General features: G+C 46.2%; 1 protein-coding gene across 1 annotated transcript in view; it reads left to right on the plus strand.

Moving 5' to 3' along the window:
* Positions 1-18,489, plus strand: part of Itsn2 (intersectin 2) — a 103,903-nt gene that overhangs the window by 74,580 nt on the left and 10,834 nt on the right. Inside the window, exons 26-32 of the mRNA XM_036170334.1 lie at positions 2,199-2,244; positions 2,327-2,448; positions 4,008-4,104; positions 4,502-4,696; positions 12,788-12,909; positions 17,105-17,211; positions 17,993-18,176. Coding sequence (XP_036026227.1) covers positions 2,199-2,244; positions 2,327-2,448; positions 4,008-4,104; positions 4,502-4,696; positions 12,788-12,909; positions 17,105-17,211; positions 17,993-18,176 — 873 coding nt within the window. The remainder of the gene's footprint in view (positions 1-2,198; positions 2,245-2,326; positions 2,449-4,007; positions 4,105-4,501; positions 4,697-12,787; positions 12,910-17,104; positions 17,212-17,992; positions 18,177-18,489) is intronic.

An 18,489-nucleotide genomic window follows, 5' to 3' on the forward strand; every position in this document is an offset into this window, starting at 1 on the left:
GTAGTGGCACAAGCCTGTAATCCTAGCATTTAGGAGAGAGCAGCAGAAAGATTGGGAGTTCAAGGTCTTGCTTGGCTACATAGTTCAAGGCTAGCCTGGGCTATGTGAGACCCTGTCTCCACTGAAAAGAGGTACATAATCAAGATTAAGAGTTGGGGTTGGAAAGATGGCTCAATGGTAAGAGAGAGCGCTTGCCGCGGTTCCCAGCACCCACATGATGATTCAGTCATCTGTAACTCCAGTTCCGGGTCTGACACCTCTTCTACCTCCATTAACATCAGTTGTGTACTTAGTATACACACACACACACACACACACACACCCGCCTAGCTCTGCCTCCCGAGTGCTGAGATCTCCAAGAGATCTACAGAGCCAGGACAGGCACCAAAACTACAGAAAAACCCTTTCTGGGGAAAAACAAACAAACAAACAACAACAACAACAAAAATGGTCATCCACATAAAATAAAGTAAACCTTTTTAAAAAGATTAAGAAGCCAGGCAGTGGTGGCGCACACCTTTAATCCCAGTACTCAGGAGGCAGAGGCAGGTGGATCTCTGTGAGTTCGAGGCCAGCCTGGTCTACAGAGCAAGATCCAGGACAGCCAGGACTGAGTGTTTCACAGAGAAACCCTGTCCCAAGAAATCAGAACAAACTAAAGAAGATTAAGAGTTAATAAGATTTCTGTCCAAAGACATTTTTAAGTGAAACTGGCTTTGTTTACTGAGTGCCAGATTATTAATATGGTTTGATGCTGCCAAGTCATTGGCCTTCCCTGTCCCCATTGTAACTGTCAGCACAGTGAAAGGAGTTTCTAGTGGAACCATGAAGGTGGTTTTCACTCCACAGGCTCCTAAGGGCGGGCACCCAGGGACTGCAGGGATCTGTGAACCACACACTGACAACCAGGCTGCGGGCTGAACCTGCCTCTGCCACTTGAGGCCAGGTGACGTGGAACAGTTGCTCAGATTCATTCTCTGTAAAATAGGGACAGTCATAATCCCTTAACAGTGTTGTTATAAAACTGAATAGCTGAGTGTCTGTCATCGTGTAGAGGGCACACCTGCGTGCTCACAGTTGTTAGCTTTGACTTTGAACCTTCACTGCAGCTTGTGTGCTAGAAAAGAAAATCGCCTTACCCCCCCCTTTTACTCATACTCCTAAAATAATAAATGTGATCCGTTTAGTTTATTCTTCATTACTCTGCAGTACTGGGGAGTGAGCCAGGACCTCACAAATAACAGGCAAACACTCAACCATTGAGCTTCATTCCATCCCCAGTTTATCCTTTAAAGTCAAACAGAAGTTATACTTGCTACCCATAATAGGAATTCCCTATTCTTAAATCAAATCCAATCATTTAGGGAGACTATAATAATTAATAAATAAATAAATAAATAAATAAATAAATAAATACTGCCTCCTGTTCAGCAAGAGCTATGGATGAGTCAGGGTCCCTTATAGAAAATAAGAACAAAACTCATATATGCCTTCATATACCCCCAGTATACATGTTTTCTGTACTTAGCATTAACACTAATCTCGTTCATGGATAGGATAGCCCGTGAACTGGCTAGTTAGTCATCTGAGAAGGGGAGCCTCAGTTGAGAAAATGCCCCCGTCAGATCAGCCTGTAGGCAAGCTTGTTGAGCATTTTCTTGATTAATGATGATTGCGGGGAGGGGGGGGGGCGCATTATGGGTTGGGCAACCCTGGACTGCCGTCCTGGTATAGGAGAGCAGGATAAGAAGGCTAGAGGAGCAAGCCAGTAAGCAGCACCCTTCTCTCCAGGTTCCTGCCCTGACTTCCCATGCTGATGGGCTCTTACCTGGAAGTGTGAGATGAAATCAACCCTTCCTCCCCAAGTTGCTTTTGGTCAAGGTGTTTCATCACAGCACTGGAAACCAAACTAATATATTCCAGACAGCCACGCTTAGTGCCAGGAACATTACATAAAATGAGGGTTTTTGTCATGTGAGTGTGTGGTGTAAGGTGCTTGCTTATAAACTGTTCCGTTAGCAGACCTTTGTCAGTATTGGATTCTCAGTAGTTTGACAAAGTTCCCTGTCACCTTGGTCTTCATTTAAAGAAACAAGAATCCTGAACGTTAGAAATCTTTAATTCTTAATAAATCTGGATTGTCATGCCTGGATTGCCGAAAATGATTTTTTTTAAAAAAATCTTTTTTTTCCTTGTAGAATTTTGGGAATGCCAGCAAATCTGGAACATCAAACAAAAAACCTGGTATGTCTAACAGTAGCCTGGACAACTGACTGGTGTTTGCTCTGTCATCGTCTTGGACCCACAGTTCTGGTTCTTCTTTCAGAGATCGCTCAAGTGACTTCAGCGTATGCTGCTTCCGGGGCCGAGCAGCTCAGCCTGGCACCAGGGCAGTTAATATTAATCTTAAAGAAGAACACCAGTGGGTGGTGGCAAGGAGAGCTACAGGTAATGTTCTTTTCTCAGTCATAATGCGGGCTCGTAAAAACGACAGTCGGTTAAAAAGGCAACGTCACCCCAGTTGTAACGCTGAGAGGTCCTCGGCTAGCATTTAAACATATTATATTCCCTCAGGTCTTCTGCTGCTTCCAACATAGTCTAGCTGACCTGTAACAGTGTGAAGAATCATGTCCTCTAACAGCGTAATTGTTTTCCAGTTCATCACTCACTGAGCCATAGGCCCTTCTCTTAAAGGAAAGGGCATAACGTCCTCTCTGCCTGGGACACCCCCCTTGCCGTCCCCCTCTAAAGAGAAGACCTGGCCGGGTGCTGAGAAAATATCCCCATTGGACTGTCATTGCCCCCACGTCCTAGGCCTTGGAAACAGCAGTGCAAGGAAACAGTGCAGGCATAGATGAGTATAGTTTTTCCCAACAATGCTAACAGCTAGTTGGCACATGTAGTTTTATAGAGCAAAAGCTTTCTTTCATAGCTAGTATTTCCTTCCTGACCTAAATGCACTTGAGGGTCATAGCAGTGCCTTTATGTAAGTTTCCATGTGGTAGAAATGCACAGGAAGGCTAGGCATAACTTGGTTCTGGCGTTGTAGTCTTGGAATTTCTGATGAACAGAGATGTGCAGATTTGATATGTTCTTGACTAAGCCTCTCAATTTCCACCTTCTGATTCACTTTGAACTACCTAAACGGGAAATGACCCTCCAGAAGTGCTTCACTGGCTTCCTGATTACGGACAAAGCTCCAGGGTGTACGTTAAGCGAGCTATACCCTTAACAGTCGACTTGAACTTGCAATTAGCTCTAGGAAGGCCTCTTTAAACTGTGTCATTTGGGCAGAATATCCAGAGAACTCTTAGCTTGGACCGTCCTCTAGAGACTTCCAGAGCTGGTGTCTTCAGCAGTACTTTGAGATACATAGTAGAGTGAATTTTCCAGTTGTTTAACGTTGAGCTAAAAGGCCAGTGATGGGTTCAGGGGTTCCATGACTAGTCCCCAACACTGCTGTCAAATTTGGTAATTCACTAGGACTCTTAGAGCTCACTGCTTGTCACTATGAAACAGTACAGATTAAAATCAGCCAATGGCTTAGAGCAAGGGCTTCCCAAAGTAGACCTGGTGTCCCTCTCCAGAGAGCAGAGGACAGCATTGCCTCTTCCTAGAAATAATTTGTGACAACACACAGTTATTGCCAGCCAGAGAAGCCTGTGGCAGCCCTGGTATTGGAGTTTTTAACTGGGGCTTTTCACATAGGTACAATTGACTGTAATATGGTAAACGTGTATGACTCTAGCCCTGTCATCGGAGTGGGCTGGTAGAGCATGATGTAGAGCACCAACCATAAGTCACCACAGTGCTAGATAAACTAAGACATTTGGCAGGAATGATGCACCAAGGATTTAGATCCATCCGAGGAGCCGAGTGCAAAGGCCAGTATATAAACAAGGTTAACTTGTCATTCGGAAGCCTAGGTTTTTTAGTTTTAAGTTGTAGCTCAGTGGTTGTTTTTAATTTCCTATTTTAATTACACATTTCTTTTGCTGATTTTATAGGCCAGAGGGAAAAAGCGACAGAAGGGGTGGTTTCCTGCCAGTCACGTAAAACTACTGGGTCCAAGCAGTGAGAGGACCACACCTGCCTTTCACGCTGGTACGAAAGTGGGTCACCTTGGATTTCATCTGAAAGTCTGTGAAAGCGGGGGAGTGTCTTAGATTAGCTAGCTCTTTGAAAGACACGGAAAACTTGCCTTTCCCGTCCTCTACTTCAGAGCAGCGTGCCACTGGGACTGTCCTCCTGCAGAGTTCTGATACTCCTTGAAATGTGAAGTTGCTGCTCTGTCATATTAGAGAAGTGGTTCCCTTGGATTTCTACCTGCAGTTGCTTAGGCTTTGTTTCTTGAGACAGAGTGGGCAAGAAGATTAGGGGAGAGAGCACGAACAGGAAATGTTTAGCCTAATTTTAGAATGTAATAATCACTTAAGTTCTAGGGGCAAGGTTGATGCTCGTAGGAACACATTAACGTATTCTTGTGCTCTTCTTTTGGTAGTATGTCAAGTGATCGCCATGTATGACTATGCAGCGAATAATGAAGATGAGCTCAATTTCTCCAAAGGACAGCTGATCAATGTCATGAACAAAGATGACCCTGACTGGTGGCAGGGGGAAATCAGCGGGGTGACCGGTCTCTTTCCTTCCAACTATGTGAAGATGACAACAACGGACTCGGACCCGAGTCAGCAGTGTGAGTAACATCGGATTATTTCCTTCTCACTCCATAGGCCATCTTTAGTGGGCTGGATTGCATGCCTTGCTATTCTGGATCAGATCTTAACACTCACGGCAGATGTAATTAATCTTTCAAATAAGACAAACCCCAAGATACATTATCAAAAGTGCTCTCTGCTAGCTTCAGGCTTTAGTGTTAGTTTTTGTCTTTGTAAACTGTGTAGCCCTCGTGGGGCTCTTTGCTGTGACAGCATCTCCCATGCAGCTTCCTCTCCACCACCACTGCTTCCAGCACCGGCGTTCCTTATCAGGCTCATAGAAAGAGCTGGTCCTGAAATTTCCCTAGACTTAGTGCATCCTTTAGTGTATAGGTGCCATTAATTTTGGAATCCCCTCCTTTATTTTCTATGTGTTTAGATACCATCCAGTTTGGAAAAATTAAATAACCAATTTTAAATGCTTACAAAACTCTCACTAGGTAATTCTTAGAGAGCTATCTCATGCCACAAAATATGTATGAATCCAGATCAGTTTCTCAATTACACCAGACATACACAAAGGAGGGGGAGGAGCAAGGGAGGGAGAGAAAAAGAAAGGAAGCCTTACTCTGGAGCAATCTATCTCAAATATAAAAACCTCCTAGAAAAGTAACCCAGCTTGAGTGACAGCTTTTTTAAAGATATACATACTGGTCTTATGTAGCTGGGGTTGGCCTCACTTGCTCTGTGCCTGAGGATGACCTTGAATTTCTGATTCTCCTGCTTCTAATTTCTGATTCTGAGTACGAAAATTACAGGCCTGCACTGCCGTGCTCAAGTAACACACTTCCTCTCTCCCTCTCCTCCTCCGCAGTAGTAGCAGCATTGGGGTGGTACTGAGGGTGATTGAACCTAGGGCCTACCACTGAGCCATGCCCCCAGTTCCTAATTCTTAAGAGAAACAGGATTTGAAATTTGTTTGGTACACAAATTATACAGAAAGCATGAATTAGTTATTCAGGGACACATGGGAAATTGCACATGTAACTTGTAATTTTGGCAAGCCAGGCATGGTACACTCCTAGAATTCCAGCATTCAAGAGGACCATAAGCTGGAATCCAGTTCAAAACCAGCCATTGTAGCTATTGGCTGCATGTTAGCACAGCTCTCCCTGAAATAATATAAGGAAATGATAGTATTTGAACGAGTAAGAGGAGGGAAGCCTCATTTATTATTGTTCTACACAGTTTTAAAGAAATGAAGCTCTCATTTGCTTCAGTCAAGGAATTTACTCATTTCGTAAGTACACTCCTTGAGTGCCCACCACACACTCACAGCATTAGAATTCAGATTTTCAGTGACAGTGCTTGCTCTAAAGAAGCTTTGGACTTCAGTTGGAGCAGTCAGATAAATGCAGCCGTTGCCATAGTGACTATTGTACAAACACATGCCTGGGAAAGATCTCTAAGTCTGTGTGGGGAAGAAGGCATGCCATTCAGAAGGCTTCTCAAAGGACATTTGCCTGGGACCAAGAGTTTGCTGGAGAGGCAGATGGGGATGGAAGGAGGTGCCAGTTATTTCCTTGATTCTCTTACCTATTTAGAGATGAGGAAATAGAGCAGTCAGGGGCTGGGCCAGAAAGAATAGTTTCAAAGTGCTCTTTGTTGTGAAGTTATTCTCTATAGCTTATCTGATGCACTGGTTTGGGCTAAGGTACCTGGGGTTTTGTAGTCTGAATACATCTGAAAATAATGCTTCCTTCCTAAATGAATGGTAAAGGTCCGTCACCCTTGGCTCTCAGTAGACGGTTTCCACATAGATCCTCTGAAAACTTTGTTTTCCATAACACAACATTTTAAACCACCTAGGAAACTGCTGAGTGTCTGTTAGGTTTGCTCAGAGTAGCTGTTTATTAGCAACTGGAGAGTCGTAATTGCTTTTCAGCAGTGACCAGAATTCATTGTAACAGTAGCTATGAAAGTTCACTGAACGTAAGCTGACATCGGCCTACAGTTTCCCTAGGATGTGCTGCTCTGAAATGCTCCATGCTTATGGCCAGGGGTTCACTTGAGAGCGTTGTTTTCGCTACTCAGATATTGGGAAGTGAGTCGGTCATTCCTGGTCTCGGAGGCGTTAGTGCTGGTTAAGTTGTAGGTCACCATTGGTGTTTCTCTCGTCCTTCTAAACACCGTTTTCATTTTATTCCACAGCTGGGGCTTTCGAAGGTTGAGGATTTCAGTGGTGCAAATGTATTTAGTTGATGTTGCATGTGACCGTTAGTCAGATTTTCTCTCACCCACCTAATTTGCATTGTGTTCATTTTATTCCTCATTTTTCTTTTTTTAGGACCCAATGTTGTCTTCCAGTGTGAAAGCACCCCAGAGACCCACTATCCAAGTTTGACTCTAGCCTGGAGGCAGGGCAGGCAGCCCTGATCAAATATCTCCTACACAATTCGTTCACTTCGTTTGAATGTCAGAGCCACTTGTGATTCTTTCTTCGTGTTTCTAATTTATGGTTAAAATTTATTTGTAACAATTTCAAGGATAGTGGGTCTTTGTGTGGCTTTCCCTGCTGTTCACTCTGGCATCCTTTAGCATTTTTCTTCCTTTTTTAATTTGGTAATTGTAGGTCATTAGCATGCATATTCAAGTTGCCCTTACATGGTGGGAGTACAAACACACAAAGACCCACTATTTGCACAAACTGTTCTGTCTGGTTTGGAATGGGCTGCCATGCGTTTCCAATGCTGTTGCAAATCGTATATTCATTACAGAATTCAGGTGATGTTTGCTTATGTTCTGCTATTATATTTGATCTAATCCTAATCACAAGAGCCCATAATTGGCTCAATCTGTGATTTGCCCTCAAATAAGCACTGTTTATTACTTTCTAATATGCCATTATGAGTACCAATAGTTAGGTTTGTTTGACGGCTGAGAATGGAAATAATCTTTTCTGTGTTTCTGTGTAATCTGAATGGGAGCAGTCACATTGGAGGAACTTCCCTTGTCTCACAGAGGATGAAAGTGCTGTGCTCTGGCCAGTGTGTGCAGAGTAGTGTATGTCTAGTGTGCCTCGACTGCCCATTGATGAGCGCAGGACTCGGGCAGTCCCTTCAGGGTCTTAGGTGCTCTAGGTTGCAGATCTGTGTTCCAGCACACAGTTACTGCTTTATTGATGACGTAAACATAGATTGCTTTCAAGAATGGGAAGTGTCCATCATGGACTGTGAGGTGAGAGAACTCCCCTAGCTTAGAACACTTATATCTATAATATATTCTAAAGTAGAATTTATGTTATCTCAGGTGACTACTTACTTACCCTAGGATACAAAATGACACTGTTGGCATTCATAATGCATTTAGTACAAACCATAAGGAATCCTTGACGAGTTTGTGCCAGACCTGAAGCAGGCATGCAGCCTCTAGCCAAGGGCCCAGACTGGTGGGGAGAGCACGTGAGAGCTGGCATTCCTCCCTACGCACGAGGCTTCTTGGAGGCCGAAGGCTGCTGTTGCTCCTGGTTAATAGACTTCTTCCACGTTGGCTCCTTTGACAGAGAATTTTACCTCTTCCCCCGAAAGGAAAGCGCTCTAAACACAATAGACATTGTTATAAAACTAATGTGTATAGAGCACTTAGCTGAAATGAAAAAGAGTTTTAATACAGTATTAAACCATATTTGAAACTCAATGAGCAGTTTATGCAATTTAAAATGTTTACAAATTGCAGTGCAATCTCCTGTTTGTGAAATGTCAGATAAGTGTGTATACAACCAGTCTTATTCCTCAGAGTTCTTTGAGAAAATGAAACATGCTTTTATACCTCTCACTTTAATTTAAAGGCATATTTTGTGCAATATTTATGTTAATGTGCCTATATATTATGAGTGAATTATTACAATTGTACATTGCCTACATCATGACTTGAGAAAGAACCAACAGTTTAGTTACAACTTTACAAAGCTCAGATATCTGTATTGGAGAATCTTCACACTCTTACAGTGTCAGGAGAGTATGTGTGCTCCCTGGGGTGGGGACTTCTGTTAGAGTTCTTAGACCACCTCTGTTTTACCTTTGCCGTCATGACAGTATTTTAAATGGCATTCATAAGAAAGCAATAATATCAGTTTATAGATGGATAAGAGAATTGCCTGCAGTCATTTAGAGACAGTGCAAAGACTGATTCCAAACTGACTTTTCCACGGTATATAGATTACCTGATCTTGCTTTTTATCTCCTCAACATTCTGCTTTTACATCCTTGATTTCAGGGTGTGGACAGCTGCTGTATAAACCAAGGTTAGAAATCCAAGCACTGCTAATTAAGTACAATGTTCTGTAAAGACTTTTTTCTTTTATAATTTTTATTTTGGGCTTTCTACTATACTGACATATTATTCCAAAAGTATTTTTATAGGTCAAATCACTTCACTTCTCCATCACTAAAGTAGATTACTAGAAATGGCATTCAAGTTGAGCTCAGCATCTATAACCAATCTGAAAATATGTCTATCAGGTACCTGTGGATTAAGTCACACACTGGCCCAGCATTCAAAGTAAATGTCAGTCTAGAGGATAGACTTACTGTGTTAACCAGCTATGACTTGGGTAGGTATTTTATCATATATTTGATAGAAAGCTGTAAGGAAGGAAATCGTATGACATATAATCATTTAAATTGTTCTTATAAGTGCATGCAATCTGTTGCAATACCTCATCCAGCCGTCTATTTGCTCCTTTCTGATTTAATATAAGGCAGCTTTCTGTTGCTTAGAAGGAGAGAGTTTATTGGAGACATAATTTAAGAAGTGAAATACATGGAGTCAAATGGAACTTGTAGGAAATGCCTGGTTAAGATCACACTGTGTGGCAGGCGTTTCGAAAACACGTGCTTGAACTTGATAGCAGCGAGGGGGGAAGGCTACAGCCAAAACTGTTACTTCAGAAAATTGAAAACTAAATTAATCCTATCGATGATATAGCTTCTCTGAATCTTTGAGTATTTTGAAATAATGGGACACTTAAAACGGTAACTTTTTAATTACAATATGAAACTAGAGTTCAAAAGAAAGAGACTGGGGGAGGAAAGGCAGAGAAAGAAATGCCAAGTCCAGGCCAAAGCTCTGTTTGCCAAGTTTTCTTAGAATGGATTTTACCAAGTTATGAATTCTTGTAAATAACTAATGGGAATACTGAGACCCTTTGCCTAGAGTGGCATTATTACATGCTGCTGTGATGCTACTGTAATGTAATAAATTATTAAATTGTTGCAAAGTGATGTATTTGCCTTAAATTTTTATTTTGTGTATCTTGGAAACCATAGTGTTGTAGGTATTGAGATTGTGCAAATGCTAGCGTGCTGGGCATGAGATGATCTGTTTATTTTTACACAATTGTAATATAACTATGCAAGTGTGCTTATTAAAAGAACACAAACTCCATTACTTGTTTTGTGTATTTCTTTTGAAGTAGCCTTTTAGAGAAGCTTATTTTAATGGCTTAGATATAAGTGATTAAATGTCTTTGGGACTTCTCTTTTCTCTTAATGTAATCTCGGGATATAGACCAGTGGTCAAGATTTATATAATTTGAGACAATCATGCATATTTCAAAAGCAAAAGATACTTTTATTTGTTATGTTGTTACATAGAGAAGTAAGATAACTATAATCAAGAATAATAGGAACATTTTTTTTTTCCTTTTTGAGACAGGATTTCTCTGTGTAGCCCTGGCTGTACTGGGACTTTTTCTGTACACTAGGCTGGCCTCCAACTCACAGAGACCCATCTGCCTCTGCCTCCTGAGTGCTGCCGCCGCCGCCACGCCTGGCCTACAAATAGATATATATTTTAAATTCATAGCTCAGTGGGAGTGCTTGCCTAGCATACACAAGGTTGTCCTACGTTCAGTCTCTAGTTCTGAAGTGGGAAAAGGTCAGAAAAGGTTCAAGCAGTCTATGCTGGAGTCCAGAGCTGTGACAGTGTTTGCCTAGTGTCCCCCCAGCAAGCAGCGGGACAAAAGGAGTCTGGTCCTTGTTTGTCCTCCCTCTGGGGCAGTGCTCTCCTTCCCCGCTGCTTTGGGGCTGCCCTGTGAGGGAATTCCACATCCTCCAGCACTGTCTTCACTCCGAGACCTCTGCTGGGACATCTCACTACTGCTTCAGGGCGTGAGCATTGCGCCTCACTGCCTTCTTCCAGCTCAGCGCTTGTACAAACAAACAAAAACCCATATATTTCTGTCTATCTGTGTCTGTCTCTCTCTCTCTCTCTCTCACTCTCTCTCTCTCTCTCTCTCTCTCTCTGCCTATGTGTGTGTGTCTGTCTGTCTGTCTGTTATCTCTCTCTCTGTATGTATGTGTGTGTGTTTGTCAGTGTCTGTGTGTGTGTATCTGTCTGTCTCTCTGTGTCTGTGTATCTGTGTCTGTGTGTGTGTGTGTGTGTGTGTGTGTGTGTGTGTGTGTGTGTGTGTGTCGGTGTCTCTCTGTGTGTATCTGTCTGTGTCTGTGTATCTGTTTGTCTCTCTCTCTGTGTCGGTGTGTGTGTGTGTCTGTCTGTCTGTGTGTCTGTCTGTCTGTCTGTGTGTGTATCTGTCAGTCTGTCTCTCTCTGTGTCTGGGTGTGTGTGTGTGTGTGTGTGTGTGTGTGTGTGTGTGTGTGTGTGTAGGATGACTTGTGCGAGTCAGTTTCCCCTTCGCTCAGGTCAGAGGTCATGGCAAGTGACTTCCTTCACCTGCTGAGCCGTCGTACAGACTCCAGCTTTTTTTCCTGTGCTTTTTAAAAATCTATTTTTATAGGCTTACAAAGGATTATTTTTCATTGTGACTTGAAACGCTCTTCCTACCGCCTCATGTGATAGCTTCCTGGGTACCATTTAGAGGGAAATTTCTTAGACCAGTTACATTCAGTAGATGTATTTGAGCAAACAAACACAAACTAAAAACACTTCCTGAGTAGCGGTTACCAGAACAACTGAGAATTTAACCAGTGATGTTAGCCAACAGCATTCATCAAAAACCAGAAGTGAGAGCCACAGGAAACGGCCGCAGCTGCCATTTGGTTACAGCTTAATTGGTGATTGGGCTGGGAAAATGGCTCAGTGGTTAAGACAGTGTATTCTTACAGAGGACCTGAGTTCGACTCCCACATTAGGCAGCTCACAACTACCTGTGACTCAAGGCACTTCCAGGGCACCTGCACCTCTCTGACCTCATTGCGAACGTACGCATAAATAATAAAAGTATTAAAATAGTAGTACTCGTCAGTTAATTGACCACAGGGCCTCCTGCAACCAGAACCCAGTTCGTGTGCTTAAGTCCTACATTGATTTGATCTGTTAGTCACACAGCCTGTTTCCACTTTCTGCCTGAGGAGGGGGTTCCTGGGGTAGTTCTCGGTGTCACTGTGCATAGGCCACCCTCTGGCTGCGGTGTCAGGCTCTGCAGAGTGCATGCAGTACTGCTCACCCTTCTGAGAGCTGCTTGGGATGCCTCTGAGTCAGGATTCTGCCGTGTGCCCCCCCCCCCCCACCCCACCCCACCCCACCCCACCCCACTGCTTTCTCTCAGTGAGTCGATGAGATTGTTTAACCCTAGAAGTCTGCTTGCAAAACTCTAGAGACACGTGCTCAGGCCTTTTGTTGTTGTTTTATTAACAGTAATTCAACGTGAGTAATGGAATTTTCTATAAATATGTAAGTAAATAGACACATTGCCAAGGCCGTTGACGGTGCCTAAGGGCGCCGTGTGCATGGCAGACCGTTTTTTCTTCTGTCAATGCTGGGCCCAAGTGGCTGATGACCCACTGATAGCTCATGATGTGTAGTTTGGAAAACACCCATCACAAGTACTAGTTTATTTAATCATTCAATAAGTCCCAAAAGCCGTGAGATGGTGAAATTCTTTGAGGCCATTTCTAGAATCCTTAATTCCCTCACTGTTGCTCAGAGGTCAGGAGCATGCTGTAACTTCACAGATGCGGTCAATTCACCTCCAGGAGCACTGACTGAGTAGTGAGTGCCTCAGTCCGCTCTCTGCAAATGTGTGACACTCCTTTGGAAAAGTCCTTTCAAAGCAGCACATCCGCTGAGGGGCTGAAGTAGTGTGGTTAAGCTCTGCCCTGTCTCCACAGGGTGTGCCGATCTCCAAGCCCTGGACACCATGCAGCCCATGGAGAGGAAGCGACAGGGTTACATTCACGAGCTGATCCAGACCGAGGAGCGGTACATGGACGATCTGCAGCTGGTCATCGAGGTGAGGGCTGTTGCTTACTGTCTGCCGTTGGAGACGGAGGGATGCCGTAGCTGCTGCTCTTGCTTAAAAGCAACGGGAGCCATCTTCCTTTGTCTTTGGTGATGGGGATGCAGCCCAGGGCCTCTCACATGTTTTGCCTTGGAGCTGTGTCCCCTGACTGAGCCCCGCCTCCATGTCAGTACTCATAGTGATACAAGCTGCTCTCTGGAAAGGCCGAAGACTAAAGGTTCCTGATGAAGAAGGCCCAGGCTCTTCCCCAGCTGAGCCCACTCGGGGGAGGGGGGGCACCTGGGAATGTCCTAGTTGAGTGTGCAGAGGACAAGGGCGTAGAGAGGGTGTGAAGGCCTCCAGACGGGCTTGGCTCCAGTTCTTGTCAAACTGTGTTCGCACTGCCGTCTGGAAACCTGACATTTTCGTGGGCTTCAATACCTCGACCTAAAGTCTGTGTCAGCTTAGGAAACCAAACAGGCGCGGCTGCAAAACAGTGTCCCAAATCATGTGTTACTGTCTGTACCTATCCATGTGGCCTCTGGAGAGGGACACTACAGCAGCTTGTGTCCGAAAACACAAAGGCGGGCTTTATACTCCTGCCCTCTCTGTTTCCATGGCTTCCGGTTGCCAGGAAACGTATCAAGGTCAGGTGCGGAGAGCGGTTCAGTCAACAAACCTCCTGGAGAATACAAGCACCCCACCCCCACCCTGGCAGACAGGTGCATCCCCTGCTGTGACCTGGGGAGCAGAGTGGAGCAGGGGCTGCACCTGCTGCAAGGCCTGCAGCATCAATCTGCTGCTGCACCTGTGCATGTCCAGTCCCCCGCACTCCTCCAGGAATGCCTGTCTTCCTCACACCTGTAGACTCCTTTTTGTTGTTTGTTTTTGAGAGAGATAGGGTCTCGTGGAGTCCAAACTGGCCTTGAACTTGCTGTGTAACTAAAGATGACCTTGAACATCTGATCCCCCTGCCTCTGTCTTCCCAGCACTGGGGTTACAAGCATCGGCCATCATACCCAGTGTATGTGGTGCTGGAGACTGATGCCCAGAGGTCATGCCTGCTAGGCAGGCATCCTACCAGCTGAGCTCTGTCCTTCGTTCGTTCATCCCCACACTTAGCCTGGCCCTGGTCAGGCTTCAAATGGTCGCTGAATGGATTCGATGCACTCACTACACTTTCCCATACCCGGACAGATGGCCTAGGAGAAAAGCTCTGGGTACTCTGGGTAGCCACTGAGCTCAGGCACTAACCCAGAGTATGAGCAGACATGGGTGCTTGTCACTCCAGCTAGGCATCTCAGGAATTCTGCCCTCCTCACCCAGTGTCCTACAGGCAAGGAGCTGTCAGGGGCTCAGGGCAAAAAGCACTATGCTAAAATGACATTCTCACGGACGTTGCTAAGGCCGCAGCCATCTTTTCCCCTCTGCCTCTCTCACTGAGCCTGCTCACAGGGCTTCTGCACAGATAAACATCCCAGCGGCGAATAAAGACTAGGCGCCTTCGCTGCTCTTCAGCGCTGCCTGGGAGCAGGAAGACCATGTCCGCATGTATTTGTGCGTCCTGGCATCCCGTTCACATTCTCCATCCCGTGTGGAGCTGAGGCATCTCTCTCCTCTAGAGACCTCCAGTGCAGTGTCTCTGGCTAACGTCTGTGGCCCACATTAACTCAGCAAACATTAGCCGAAGTGCTATGGCAGAGAACACAGGTGCCCCAGGAGTTCCTGTCCTCAGCTTGCACAGTCTTGTTGGCGAAGGACACCAAGAGAGACAGTGAGGATCAGGGCCCAGAGAGTAGGTCCGCTCTAACCAGGAAGGGCTCCCCAATTATGTATGCTCCAAACACCATGAGTCTGCTCTGCTGGGGAAAGTGGAAGTAGGGAGGTACCGAGGGTTTGGGGACCCTGTGAGTTATACTGGGGTGTGAAGTAGGGAGGTACCGAGGGTTTGGGGATCCTGTGAGTTATACCAGGGTGTGAAGTAGGGAGGTACCGAGGGTTTGGGGATCCTGTGAGTTATACCGGGGTGTGAAGTAGGGAGGTACCGAGGGTTTGGGGATCCTGTGAGTTATACCGGGGTGTGAAGTAAGGATGTACCGAGGGTTTGGGGATCCTGTGAGTTGTACCAAGGGTTTGGGGATCCTGTGAGTTATACTGGGGTGTGAAGTAGGGATGTACCAAGGGTTTGGGGATCCTGTGAGTTATACCAGGGTGTGAAGTAGGGATGTACCAAGGGTTTGGGGATCCTGTGAGTTATACCGGGGTGTGAAGTAGGGAGGTACCGAGGGTTTGGGGACCCTGTGAGTTATACCGGGGTGTGAAGTAGGGAGGTACCAAGGGTTTGGGGATCCTGTGAGTTATACCGGGGTGTGAAGTAAGGATGTACCGAGGGTTTGGGGATCCTGTGAGTTGTACCAAGGGTTTGGGGATCCTGTAAGTTATACCGGGGTGTGAAGTAGGGATGTACCAAGGGTTTGGGGACCCTGTGAATTATACCGGGGTGTGAAGTAGGGATGTACCGAGGGTTTGGGGATCCTGTGAGTTATACCGGGGTATGAAGTAGGGAGGTACCAAGGGTTTGGGGATCCTGTGAGTTATACCGGGGTGTGAAGTAGGGAGGTACCGAGGGTTTGGGGATCCTGTGAGTTATACCGGGGTGTGAAGTAGGGATGTACCGAGGGTTTGGGGACCCTGTGAGTTATACCGGGGTGTGAAGTAGGGAGGTACCAAGGGTTTGGGGATCCTGTGAGTTATACCGGGGTGTGAAGTAGGGACGTACTGAGGGTTTGGGGATCCTGTGAGTTATACCGGGGTGTGAAGTATGGATGTACGGAGGGTTTGGGGATCCTGTGAGTTATACCGGGGTGTGAAGTAGGGATGTACTGAGGGTTTGGGGATCCTGTGAGTTGTACCAAGGGTTTGGGGATCCTGTGAGTTATACCGGGGTGTGAAGTAGGGAGGTACCGAGGGTTTGGGGATCCTGTGAGTTATACCGGGGTGTGAAGTAGGGATGTACTGAGGGTTTGGGGACCCTGTGAGTTATACCGGGGTGTGAAGTAGGGAGGTACCAAGGGTTTGGGGATCCTGTGAGTTATACTGGACTGTCAAGGACCTAGGGGCCTGTGATGAGTTGGATCTCAAGGCCTGTGAACCTCAAGGGGTTTGCATCTCATTACTTGGCTAGTGTGGAGCCTATGCATGGTTTAGTGCAGAGACCTGTGTTATATGGAACCTTGGGCAAATTACTCTGTAAGCCATGATTTCCTCATAAACCAGTGAAAAATAACAGCATCTGAGTCACTTCATCTGTCCAGTGAGAACCCTGTATACATTCATGTGCCTTACACACGTGTGCTTCCGTGTGCATGTGGAACCCAGGTGGGGAGTATCTCTGCAGCTGGCACATCTGCTCAGGGTTATCATGGGGTGGCAGAAGACAGCACCATTTTCTCGCTGAGCAGCACGGAGTGTCCTGAGACTCTGAGATGACTGCTGAGCAGCCGTCACTGTCCTTCCATCCTGTGGGTTCTACTGTGCAGGGCCCTGGGCCCAGCGCTGCTTGGCCCCCAGAGCAGGCTGAGGAGGGAGGTGGGATTCCTTAGTGAGCGGGTTCAGCCCTTAAAAATCAGCCTTGGGTTGGAGATTTAGCTTAGTGGTAGAGCGTTTGCCTAGCAAGCGCAAGGCCCTGGGTTCGATCCTCAAAAAAAAATCAGCCTTAACATGAGCCTAACTAGTGAACGTAGGGAAATGGTACAGTTTAGAATCTAACAGTGAGCCAGCATGGCTTAGCCCATGAAAGCATTTGTACTGGAGTTCAATCCCTGGAATCCCCGTGACAAAGTCACACACACCTGTGATCTCTGGCAAGATGGGTGACAGACAGGAGACTCACCCGGAAGCTTGTGAGCCAGGTAGCCTGTAGACACTGCTCTGCCCAGTGAGACCTGCTGCCTCAAAAGCGAGGGAGGAGAGGACCCACCCCAGAAATTTGTCCTTTTACACTGTGGCATACATGCACCCCCACTCTGTCTTTATCTCTGTTTCCACTCATGTACACATACACAGTAACAATAAGTAACTTTTTAAAAATCTAGCAGTCATAAATATGCTTACTTAGAAGTGCTAGCCTCTGGCTGTCAGGGTGCAGGAAGGCATCGTGGCTGTGGATCTATGCTCAAGCTAAATTACATCTGTGTTTTGAACTTAGGTTTTCCAGAAACGGATGGCAGAGTCAGGCTTCCTCACCGAGGCAGAGATGACCTTGATCTTCGTGAACTGGAAGGAGCTCATCATGTCCAACACAAAACTGCTGAAGTGAGTTGTGGGCGTCACCTGACATTGTCACCATAGCCCCTCGGGGACGTTCAACTCTATTCTTCTCCCTTAGGCCTTGTGTTCCACTAGCGTTTTGAGAAGTGCCCTGTAACTTGATTACATAATTATTGAGGAAGTAAAGGACAAATTACTCTGATTCAACAGAAAAGCTGTGGTGTTGTGTGGTCCCCAAACAGGTACAGCATGCAGCTTGGCAGGGGGAGTGACAGGCAGAAGAGCTGCAGCCACAGCCAGATGACAGCACAGAGCTCCTGTGCAGTTCCTGTCCTGGGGGAGCGTTCTGTCCCTTACACTTAGGGGAACAGAGCTCCAGGCCAGCTGGCCAGTTTAACCCTGGCCACATCCCTGCCCTTCCAGGGCCAGAGCGCACCAGGACGATACCAGCCCTGCACTCCAGCCCCTGGCCACTGTGGCTCCCAAGCCCTTCTTGGGCATTGCTTTCTCTTTGATTCAAATGAGGAAAAACAGATTGAATCTTTCAAAAGGAACTTTGTCAAGAGACCGAGGGGAACTGAAGCGTCTTCTAAAGGCCTAGAAAGCACCTAAACGTGTAGACTTTGGTACCTTTTTCTGCTTTGCTAATGTTTCTCCCAGGTTGGCTCAGCCAGCAGAGCTTTGGGCCATGCCACTGCCCCCGCTGAGAGCCATTCCTTCCCAGTGTCCGAGGATGCTAGGTCGTGCTGTGGTCTCCATGGCATTCGCCCTCTGACTGCCAAGAGGGACATCTGTGGAGAACTGAGTGACCGTCTGTTACTTGCAGGGCCTTGCGGGTGCGGAAGAAGACTGGAGGGGAGAAGATGCCTGTGCAGATGATCGGGGACATCCTGGCAGCAGAGCTGTCCCACATGCAGGCCTACATCCGCTTCTGCAGCTGCCAGCTTAACGGGGCCGCTCTGCTGCAGCAGAAGACCGATGAGGACTCTGACTTCAAAGAGTTTTTAAAGGTACGCCAGCCTGGGACTTCCGGTGTCTAGCCTGGGACTTCAGTGTCTTGCCTCCTCTTAGCCCGGAGGCGGCCCCACACCTCCGCTGTGAAGGCGTTGTGCAGTTGAGAGGCAGGGCCCCATTAGCGGGAGCACAAAGAAGGCCAGCAGCTTCCTGAGTGCACGGTGTTGTCCCAGGTAGAGCTGATTGTTCTGGGCACTAGAACCATCATTTACATCCTGGTTAAATAGTAGTGTTGTTTTGTTTTGTTTTGTAACAACCTTATGTGTCAACTGTTCTGTTTTTCCAAAGAAACATCCACAATGCCACTTC

This window comes from Onychomys torridus, chromosome 21 (genome assembly GCF_903995425.1).
Source record: "Onychomys torridus chromosome 21, mOncTor1.1, whole genome shotgun sequence".
Classification (NCBI taxonomy): domain Eukaryota; kingdom Metazoa; phylum Chordata; class Mammalia; order Rodentia; family Cricetidae; genus Onychomys; species Onychomys torridus.